The sequence below is a fragment of the Macrotis lagotis genome, chromosome X, assembly GCF_037893015.1.
Source record: "Macrotis lagotis isolate mMagLag1 chromosome X, bilby.v1.9.chrom.fasta, whole genome shotgun sequence".
NCBI lineage: Eukaryota > Metazoa > Chordata > Mammalia > Peramelemorphia > Peramelidae > Macrotis > Macrotis lagotis.
Window position 1 is genome coordinate 566,967,311 of NC_133666.1, and position 11,844 is coordinate 566,979,154.

An 11,844-nucleotide genomic window follows, 5' to 3' on the forward strand; every position below is an offset into this window, starting at 1 on the left:
TGATGAAGGATAAGAATAAGAATAATTCAAATTAATTGTGTTCTTAGAAACACAGAATACTTTCTTCAGAACAATTCTGTGAAAATGAGATGCAAAGATTATTCCCATTATATGGATGTGGGAACTGAGAATCAGAAAGATGAAAAGACTTCCTAATAGGCACACAAATATTACAGACATATCTTCTTTTAACAGCTACTGAGGAAGTTTTTTCAAAAATCAAAATTGGTCCACTATTTTACACATGGATACCTGAGTGGTGGGGAAATAAACTGCTTTTTAAAAAAAATTCATATCAGTTTATCAACCAGAATTTATTCAACATATGCTTTATGTAGAATACTGGGCCAGGAGGTATAAAGAGCACTTTTCCTGACAGGAAACTGAGTCAACACCATCAAATTTTTGCATTTGTCTCAAATGGTGATCTCAATACATTAGAATGGGATTGGTTGGTTCTTGTCCTTCATTATTGAAGAAGACCAAAATGACATCACTATGTTTGAGGAAAAATTACAGCATATCCAACTGTGACTGATCAGATCAATACGAGCTTGGAATGCTCTACCACAGGTTGGGCATAAATAGTCCATGTGATCACTTGGGTTGGGTATTCTAAACTTAGGAATGTCATGTTTCCTTTGAACTGTGTTAATTCTACCCTTCTCATAGAGTACAACACCTTCACTGATGAGGGCATGCCATGTTGGGCAGTCCAGTGCCAGTGTCTCCCATGCTGTACAATCAATTCTAAAGTTCTTCAATGAGACCTACAGAGTGTCTCAGTATCACTTCTTCTGACCACAGTGCTTGCCCTGTGTGAGTTCTCCATAAAAATAGTGTCTTTTTGGCAAGTGGACATCTGGCATTCTAACAACATGTCCAGTCCATCATAGTTGCACTTGCTGTAGTAATGGGCAGTAATGTTGGAATCCTGGGCAGTTCAACTTGAGAAAGGATTTCAGGGTCTGGTATCTTTCCTGCCAGGGATAACTAAAAAAATGAAAGCAGTTGGTCAGTATAGGAAATTCATAAATCACATATAGGTATATTGACATTTGGAAGAAAAGTCAAAACATTTTAGTCTTATTTTTAGTTACTACTTACATATTAAAATAATGTCTAGAACATTTATTTAGATTACACTAGATATTTAAGATCCTTGTAGGTAGAGAACCTGTCATGATCATTTTTGCAAATTCTTGCAACCTATCTCTGAATAGAGTTGATATTTAATAAATGATAGATAAATGAATGAATGAATATCCATATTTTTGCATTGTGAAATCTCTGATTCACAACTGACAAATTGAAATTTAATTATAGTTTTTAAAAAATCATTTCACAGAACTAGCTCTCCTTACCTTGATTGTGAATTAAATTTTAAAAAACAATTCCTTAAGAGTATTTAAGTGTATCAATGTTAGAAGAGAAAATTCTGAGTTTTGTCTGTTGTCTATGTAAATTAGGGAGAACAAACAGAAAAGAAAGCTAGGTGTGGGGCACTTTTTACACCTACAAATTTTAAATGCATTTTAAACAGATTACCCTACTTTTACTTTCTGACACAGCAATACATTCCTTTTCAGTATTGTATACCATCCTCAGAATGCTCTCTCCTCACCTCTGCTTCTTGGCCATCCCTAGGTTCATTCTTTATTCATTCATTACCACTTACATAAGATCTTTCCCTTCCAGTTGTCCCACCACCATAACTTTATATTTACTTTGCATATGTATATTATTATTTATCTATATATACCTTATTTATTCTCCCCTCTAAAAACAGTTGTTAAGATTCATTAGGGCAAAGTTTCTTTTGTTTTTCAACTTTCTATCACTAATGTTTATGGTGCAATGGAAGAAGGCACTTAATAAATGTGTTTTGAAGAAAACAGCTGAACTTGGGTATTTCTAGTTGATTTCATTTAAAGAATTTACATTTTCTGGTTATTTATGGTATGTTTCTTTTGAATTTTAGGGCACTGAGGGAATTTTTGATGTTACTGTTATGACCAATGGATTACATGCAAGTTCTAATTCTGCTTTTAGTTACAACATTTCACAGACTCCTATTATAACATACTTTAGTCCTAAAACACGAATACTGTTGGGTAAGGAACTGTTTCATAATATCCAAAGAAATCTTGCTTATAGGTTACTTTAAAAGGATACTTCCTCCTTTGTATATAACTTGAAATTGCATCCCAGATGCTGTACCAGTTCTTCACTTTAAGCTATGGCATTAGGATGGAAATATTTAAGTAAAATAGCTTGGAATTCTTTTTTTGTTATGAGTGAAATAGCAAAGGAAAGAGCTGTGTGGCAACCTTTATCAGGATGTTCTATCAAGTGGTAAAACCTCTTGATTGATTCTTCAATTGCCTCCAAATGATTGAGAATTTTCCAAATGCTATAGAAATATGACTCTGTCCAATGACTTTGAACTTGATATTTTTTTTAAAAAATTTATTTTAAGGCAATGGGGTTAAATGATTTGCCCAAGGTCACACAGCTAAGCAATTATCTAGTGTCTGAGGTTGGACCTGAACTCAGGTACTCCTGACTCCAGGGCCAGTACTCTATGCACTACACCATCTAGCTGCCCTAAACTTGATATTCTTAATGATACTTCATTTTAAACTTTTTCCCCTTCATTTTCAATCACAGGAGAAATAAATTTAACTATTAAGGGCTATAATTTTGGAAATGAACACTCAGAGAACATGATACATGTTGGAGGAGAAAACTGTACCATTCTTCATTGGAACTTTACAGATATTACATGTCTTCTGCCCAGATTGGCTCCTGGGGACTATGACATTTGTGTAGAGGTTGGAAACTGGGGATTTGCATCACCAAGGTACAAATTCTGAATTTGAGTTCCTCAAAGAATATGAATTTGTTTTGTACCTGAACAAAATGAAACTCTGGGAATTTGAGTGAGTCAGTGTTGTAATTCAAATAAAAGTTTAAGCTTCCATTTTCCCAAATCCATAATTCTTTCCATTTAATATTATGGGACTAAAGAACTCATATTGATATGTTTTTTATTCATAGTCTGTTATTTATTGGTAGATTTCCAACTAAATGAGCAATATAAGGATTTATAGATTTCTGCATATCTCTAGGATAGAGTAATCTATAATAGTAACATTGGTGCTGGTATAAACTTGAGAAGAATGATAATGGTTTTAATTTTACATATGCATGTATAAATTTTATAATTTTAGTTATATGCCCCAATTTTCATTATGGAAGACCCAAAATATGTCTCAAAAGCAATAACATGGCTCTAGATTTTGAGGTGAGCTGTTCTATCTAAGCAAATATAAATAGATATTTATTCATACACACATATATACATATATATGCATTGTATACATATATGTATACATAAATATATAAATTCATGTGTGAGTATAAAATTAAGTAACCTTTTAGCCTATTATAATGAATAATTACATATTCACATCTTTCCCTTTCAGACCTAAAGAATTTATTTCATGCCAAAAATTTACTATGAGCTCATGGAATATTCATGGAAAATATCTTTATTTTTCTTTTATAGTGAAGAATTAAATGTTTCTATATCATACATTTTGCAAGTGACCAACATATTTCCACAGAAAGGCTCATTATATGGTGGTTCTGAAATCACTTTAATGGGCTTTGGATTCAGCACAACACCAGATGAAAACAATGTGTTCTTTGGTAAGATTTTTCATTATTCCTTGGAAGAATAATTTTAATTATACCTTTTTTATCAAGCTATATGGATCATGTGAGCAAAGTCAGTGTATAATTTTTCAAAATAATATAAATACTGTGAAGTCATGGGATTCAATTTTCTTTGATTGTATGTAATCATTTATTTTTGGTATGTGGGCTTGCCTTAGTTCATTCATTTACTTGGCAATAATTTTCTGAATATGTAGAACATCAGATCAAAGAGGAGAATATTTCCCTATCTTGCAAGAAAACAAAATAATCACTAACTTGAAGTAGGTGGAAACATCATTGGATTTGAATTCATGGAACCTAGGTACAAATTCTGGCTCTATATGTGATATTGGGTAAATCATTTCACTTGTCAGCTTCAGTTAAGCTAGATAATTAATTACACAATTATGAAACCTCAGAGTTATAACAGACCTCAGAAACATCTAGTCTAATCTGTATTCCTTCCATAGCAGAGGTGTCAATACAGAATGCTACCAAAACCTCATTAAAATGTAATTTGGGGGGTAGCTAGGTGGTACAGTGGATAGAGCACTGGCCCTTGAGTCAGGATACCTGAGTTCAAATCCAGCTTCAGACACTTAATCACCTAGCTGTGTGGCCTTGGGCAAGCCACTTAATCCCATTGCCTTGCAAAAACCTAAAAAAAAATGTAATTTGGAAATATTCCAAAAAATGAATAAAAATACAATAAAATGTAGTTAATGTTAATTTGAGGTTTTCTAAGTCAATATGAAGCTGTCAGGGATACTTATTTATGGCTTATTCTCACTCCCTGCCTTATATTTGAGTTTGACACCACTTCTGTATTCCCAGAAAGCATTTTTTCAGCATTTCCTAGAAAACTTCAAATAAGGAGAAGCACATACCTTCCCAATCATGGTAATCTCTCCCCTACTTTAGATGTCTCTAGTTATTAAGAAGGTTTCTGTTATATCAAACGATATAGGTCCCCTGATTATAAATCCAGGACTCTTTGCACTCTATTGTATTTAATTATCTTTTACAAATGAAAAAGACCCACTTGATCTCAAAGTTAATATGAATCCCAAATGGGAAAAACAGACCATTGACTGAGCATCAATATGAGCAAAATGAAATTTTAATTGGAATGTGGGATAATTTGTCAACAGAACCATTGACTAAGATGAGGTTGAACATACTGAAGAGTCACAGAATCTGAATTTCAGAATTGAACAAGAGCTTAGAAGCCATCTAACCCAACTCATATCTGAAAAAGAGTCCCCTCCAATATCTACTCCAAAATATTTACATCTAACCTTTGCTCAAAAACGTCTAGAAATGGGGATACCCACTGTATCCTAAAACAGCTCATTCTACTTTGGGGCAGTTCAAATTGTTGAGAAATTTTTTCCTAACATCAGTCTTAAATTTTCTTTTTATACATTCTATTCTCTTTTTCCTACTTTTCTTTTCTTAATCACCCATTCACTTGTCAATCCTTCAGGTATTTGAACCCAGCTATTATGTCCCTCACTGAGAGATCCCTCTTAATTCTAGAGTCTTGCCTCTGTTATTTCCAATTGATCTTTTTTTTCCAGAGTGATTAAAAATGGTTTTTATTAAGATATATTAACAAAATGGCACACCTCTCTCATGGTGGGAGAGAGGGGTGGGGAAATCCCCCAAATACAAGCTTTGTTCCTGCCCCCTCATACCAATTATAGGCTGGGAATATAAATCTAATTGATATGTTGGTTCCTATACATTTCCCCAGTCCTGCTCATTATATTAATGAGCAAGAACAGTTAGATCTTCTTGAGCATGCACAAAGGTCAAGACCCACCTTAGAAAAGTAGGGCACACCCACCTAATCTTAAATTTCTGATCAGCTTTAGGCTACCTGCCCATAAGGCAACAATATAAGAGCCCAGTCTTTGTAATATAAACTAACAATCCTCCCTTCACATTCTTGTGAAACCCAAACACCCAGGTATTCCTCACAATTTCCTCCCTCTTCTTTTTTAATAAGAATTTGGGTTCCACACCTTAGTGATTTCTTTCTTAAATCACAGCCCTTGTTACTGACATAACTACTGACTTTTTCTCCTATCAAGATTTTTACTTACTTCCTCATTATCAGAGACATGAACCTGTCCTATTTTCCAGATTTGTGTGGGAGCACATGTCAACTTTCTGATATCTTTTATTATTTGCCTATTGTCATCTTTCTTTAGGCACCAACTTGTCATCTATCTTTAGGCAGCAACTTGATTCAATTTACCACTCTTTCTCCAAACAACAGATTTGTTTGCATGGCTTAGCCAGCCAGGAAGTTGAGGGCCCTGTCTAATTGGAATTTTTTTCCACTTACAACTTATAATCTAATCAGGATATAAATTGAGGTTCCATAGCCCTAACTCCCATCCTGCGCCCAGGCCCTTAAGTCTAGATAACAGCTCCCTGACCAACCCTTTGGACAAATGGGTGTAGAAGTAGTCCCACCAATCCAATAATGTCCCTTTAGTGCTGGTTGGTCTTCTAGGAATACTTTCCAACAAATGGATAATACTATTCATCCTTACTTCTAAGGGGCTTTCCCAAACAAGTCATATAATCATCATTCTATAGGTACATTTCCAAAGGTGCTGTACCTCCTTCCAATGGCAAGTTTTTATACCAATGTCTTTAGAAAAATCTTCCTGGCTCCAAAATTGAACAAAATAAATACTTGATTTTGTGCCATTGGACCAACCCCAAGGATAGCTAACATATCTAGTGATGTTCCTTAAATGACCATTTCTTCACTTTACTTGAAAGTCCATACTAACTCATAATCACAGTTTCCTTTAATAAGTCCCCCAGTTTGTGTATCTTTACAAGAGGATCCATCATTACATCATTATATCATTACATTTCACATGAATCTCAGTCCACCTATCTCTTTAAGTTATACAGTCCAGAATATTATATACCCTCTTCTGAACATGTCCAGACATTTGCTACTCCCCAGGAAAATATCCTGGTCAGACCGGTATAAGCAATAGTCACCCTGAATCGACTCAGTCATATGTCACTGGTGTTTCTCTCCTCTGGATCAGAATCCTGTGCCTCAGTGTATTTCTGACCAGGGACTGAGTATCTAGGCTGGATCCAGGGGGACTGGCACCCATGGCCAATTCTCACACTGCTATGGACCACCACAAGTTCAACAGTTAGACACACCAAAAGACTGGGCATTGACTTCTGTCAGCCAGATTCTCCTCCCACCATTACTAATACCCTATTGTCTAAATCAGAGATAGGACTCTCCCTAGATAGGATATGCAGACTTGTGTAAGATATAATCATGCCACCCAATATTCTCCCTCCTTTTCTCTCAATGGAGAACATTTTCGCCTTGCCTCTCCTCCTCCTTTCTATAAGAAGAAGGGCATAAGTAGGGGTGTCACACTTACAGAATCTAGGGGAAGTTATAGATGCAGATCCCCTGACTAAACAAGGTGCACATATGTGAAAGATGGTGGAGATGAACTGATTTCTCCTTTCTTTTCTTCTCCCCTAAAGACATCTGATGTCCTGCATTTTCTGAATCTGTTCCAAAAAGATCCTCTCAAGCTCAGGTGACTTATTAAACACTTGTCTTCTTACAGCCCCCATATCAGCTGTCTGCAGTTATCAAGAGAGAAGTCCACATTCTTGACCTTCATACACCAGACTGGATCCAATTAGCTTCCTTGACTTTTGGTTGCTGGTCATGTGGCTCCTTATCCCCTATGTCTGGAGGCAACTTTCCCCATTTATGATTTTGGGGAAATTTCTAGAGAGGAAACTTAAATCCCCTCCCTTCGGGGCACCCTATCATCCTCTTACCTCTCCTTCCGGGCAGATCTCCCACCTGGAGTACTTCTCAATCTGTCCAGGGTGGTTCTGGACACCAATGCCACCCTGGAAATTGTCCCTTACTATGGATCTACTTCCAAACATTTTAATCACTCTCAGTTCCAAACCCAGGCCAATCTTCCCAGGAATCTCTTGAGATATTTCCCCAGCAAAGAACACCAAGAAAGTGGGCCTGAAATGAAGCCATTTGTGTACATTATTTTATTGTGTTCTTCCTGGAAAATACCAGGAAAAGAGATTTACATTAATATCTCAAGACAAGCCCCTAAGGTTTTATAAATGGCTCAAGAATATTTAGTCCAGAGTGATTAAAATGGTTTTTATTAGGATATCCTAACAAAATGGCACACCTCTCTCATGGTGGGAGAGAGGGGCCTCCAATTGATCTTTTACATAGCTTGTTTGCACATAGTAATTTGCTTTCATTAAATTGTGAGATTCTTAAGGGCAGAGATTTATTTATCTTTCTTTGAATCAGGTCATATAGTAACTGCTACATAGTAAGGATTTATTATGGACTGCCTGACCTTTTGGCTAAGTATCTCCAATTCTTTCAATTTATCTTTATATGCTATAAACTTGATGGTCTTCACCATTCATTCTGGTTTTGTTCATCTTGATGCTCTCCAGATTCTCAAAAGGCCAGACTAACAGCAGGATGATCATATCCTTATCCTTGGAATTTATGTTTCCTTTTAAATCTTTCCTGATTTACCTTAATGCTACCACCTTTCTGAAATTATCTCTACTTTATCCTTTCTGTATCTTCATTTGCACATAATTGTTTTCCTGTCGTCTCTTCCATTGCACTGTGAACTTTTTTGTCTTTCTACATTTCTCCAAAACTTAGCATAATTCTTAGCACTTAATAGTAGGCACTATTAATAAATGCTGATAAACTTCTAATAAATTGTGAGTGACTTTTAGTTAATTTAGAAACAATATAATCTCTGATCATCTCTGATAGGTAGAATATGAAAAGACATTGCCCAAATCCATTCACCTCCCCTTCTAGGAGAAAGACAAGACTTCATTCTGAACATAGATAGCAGTCTCTTGATTGTGGCAAAAACATAAATATTAGCTCTCAAAACAAGTCTCGAAAAGATTGCCTATACTCTACATACAATCGAGTTCCTTAGTACTGTTGTTCGGACTGCTTAAGGATACCTAGAATTCATCTTCAAATCTTGTTAAAGCTTTACAGACTTTAATACTTCTTGACCACCAAATCCAAATTCCTTCAGTTTTTCTTACTTTGTCTAACTTGTGTTTTCTTTTTTCTCTTCTTTCTTTTCCTCCTCCTTCTCCTTGACTCCTTCAACTACTTGTGCTGCTCTTAGGTCTTTCTCCTTAATCCTGTACTTCAGTCTGAATCCTCCTGAAAAATAAATCTCTTTGTCCTCCTTTTTAATTCAATATTTCATGAAGTTCTCCCAGATTTCTTTTCCCTAAATTTAGTCTTTAATGTTCTTCTGAAACCCTGAAATCTCATACTCAGTTTCCTTGTTATTTACTTCAAGTTCTTCTCCATGTCTTTTTTGGAAGTCAGAAGGAGAATGATTTCTAAGGTCCTTAAGATCTCTTTTGGCTCTAGATTCCATATTAAAAGCTACCTACCCGATGCTTTGGGTGAAAACATTTGGAAGACCTTTTGTTTCTAAGTAATTAAACTCCAGCCAATTTTTCTGCCTAATATTTATAAGATTTAAAAAGCTCTTTATAACCTAAACAGTGATATCTCTCCTTTAAATAGTTAACTGAGAAAATAATTTTTATTTGTTTGGCCCTTTCTAGGATCAATTCCTTGTAATGTGACATCCTCTTCAGAGAATAATATAACATGTATTCTTCAGTCAACAAGGAATACATTCAGAGTTACCAATCAAGGAAAAGATTCAGGTATGAATCCATATCAATAAATTCTAAAATTCATGTAGTTTCTCGCTGTTGTCTACCATCTGTGCTTTGCCATGCCTGGAACTAACTTCAGGTATTCACAGAATCTGTTCTTTCATTGGTGTGGACTTGTTCTCCTGGCAAAAAACTCAACTTCTTTGCACTTTGGTATAGATGTGTCCAATATGCAGTCCATAACACTTTTTTGTACATCCCCAACCATATTGAAATAGAATGGGAAATATTTAACAAAATAAATAAAAACCACAGACAATATGAATTTGGGGTTTTCTAAGTCAATATTCAGTCCAAAGAGATACACTGTTTTTGTATGGCTTAGTAGCTCCCATTTCTATTTGAGTTTGAGAGATATTGTCATGAGTTGCTATGGCCAAGAAATTCATAACCTTATCACTAGGTTTGCAGTGATGAGCCTCTCAGAGATTAGTTAAACTGGTCCTTGGGTAATAGTATCATGGTCTTTGATTAGCTGGTTCTCAAAGCCTTATTTTTTATTGGTGAAACAGAGATGATTCCATTGCTCTAGACCTGTGCTCTGATTCATATTGGCCTCTTATTGAAAAAAAATTCAGTTACTCCATCATCTAGCAAGAACTTAATAAATGTTTATTAATTAAACTGCTTATTGGTCCTAGTAACTGAGAATTATATCAAGTAGGAAAAAATTCTCACAAAAGGATTTCTCCACATCTCCTCCCAACACTTCCTTAATTGACTGTAAGAGAAGAGAGAGAATCTTTCTCTTTTGGTACACTTCCAGCATCAACTCTACCTAGAACTTTGAACAAGAAAAAATCCATTATTATCTGTTAGGAACTCATCTTACACAGACTATTCAGAGTAGGATTTTAATGAAGTTCTCAGGAACCAAATAAGATCATTTTTATTTCATATTATCTTACAACTTTATGACAAAACTTTAAAAACAAATGTTATCTCCATTTTTTTACCCAAGCAATCTGAGATATAGAAAGTGAATTAATGATAAAGCTAATTCTAGAACCAGTTTTCCAACACTCAAATCTAGAACTTTTCCCAGAAATATGACACCCTTGCCATCATACTCTAATTTGTTACTGGTGATATAAATTTGTGTATACATATATATGTGTGTGTGTATATATATATATATATATATATATATATATATATGGTTTAAGTATTTAAAGTATAAGAAGGCATAAATATATAGAAAGTATAATAATATGTAACATATAGGAAGCCTAAAAGTAGCGGATTGATATAAATATCAGAGGATTTTATATTTGATCAAAGAGGAGAAAGGGAACCACTGAATCTTATTGAATGATGGTGGGTACAGCTAGTGTGTAATAGTGACATGATCTTACCTGTGCCTGTGCTTTAAGAATATTACTGAGTAGTAGAAGAGGCCTGAAGCAAGCAGAACAACTAGAAGATTATTTCAAGGATTTCATATGGAGATGATATGGGACAGGACCAGAATGGTGTGTATCAAGGTAGACAAAAAAGACATTAAAAAATGTGTTATAGGGAGCAGCTAGATGGCGCAGTGAATAGAGCACTGGCCCTGGAGTCAGGGGGACCTGAGTTCAAATCCAGCCTCAAACACTTAATAATTATCTAGCTGTGTAACCCTGGGAAAGTCACTTATCCCCATTGCCTTGCAATAAAAAAGCCAAAAAATGCAAGTAAAAGTCAACAAAATTTGACAACAGATTGGATATGAGGAATAAGAAAGACTGAGTATCAACCTAGGTTGTGAACCTGAGTTACTGGGAAGATGACTGTATCCTTGACTGCAACAAGGAAGTTAGAAAATAGGAGATTTGAGGGAAAATATAATGGGTTCAATTTTGGAAATGTAGAAAATGTTCTAATTTTGTTTCTATTTATGACTAAATCTTTCAGTGACTTCTTATTTTCCATATGAAGTCTCTTGATCATTCAGGCTTAATCTTTTTAGTTCACCTTAGTTTCTCACCATCTTGACTCCTCTGATTTCAGCTTATTTTACTAAATAATTAAATTCTGTATGTGAGAAAGAATGTTAATTAGATATTTTAAGCTCAGGAAAAATTTATATTCAATAAAACTTTATTTCTTTTTCTTCTTTCCCTTTTAAATGACCTCTCCCTTTTTTTGTCCTAGTTTATGGTGAAGGATATGCATGGAATCCATCAGTTTTAAATATATCTGTGGGTGACATGGTGATATGGCAATGGCAAGCTCAGCCTTTCATCAAAGGAATAGGCTATCGTATTTTCTCTGTTTCTAGTCCTGGAAATGTGACTTATGATGGAAAAGGATTTACTAGTGGAAACAAAAAAACCACATCAG

General features: G+C 35.0%; 1 protein-coding gene across 1 annotated transcript in view; it reads left to right on the forward strand.

The window, feature by feature from the left end:
* PKHD1L1 (PKHD1 like 1) overlaps nucleotides 1-11,844 on the forward strand; it is a 194,951-nt gene that overhangs the window by 75,476 nt on the left and 107,631 nt on the right. The window contains exons 31-35 of the mRNA XM_074201203.1: nucleotides 1,982-2,114; nucleotides 2,671-2,863; nucleotides 3,572-3,714; nucleotides 9,403-9,507; nucleotides 11,656-11,844. Of these exons, the coding sequence (XP_074057304.1) occupies nucleotides 1,982-2,114; nucleotides 2,671-2,863; nucleotides 3,572-3,714; nucleotides 9,403-9,507; nucleotides 11,656-11,844 (763 nt within the window). The remainder of the gene's footprint in view (nucleotides 1-1,981; nucleotides 2,115-2,670; nucleotides 2,864-3,571; nucleotides 3,715-9,402; nucleotides 9,508-11,655) is intronic.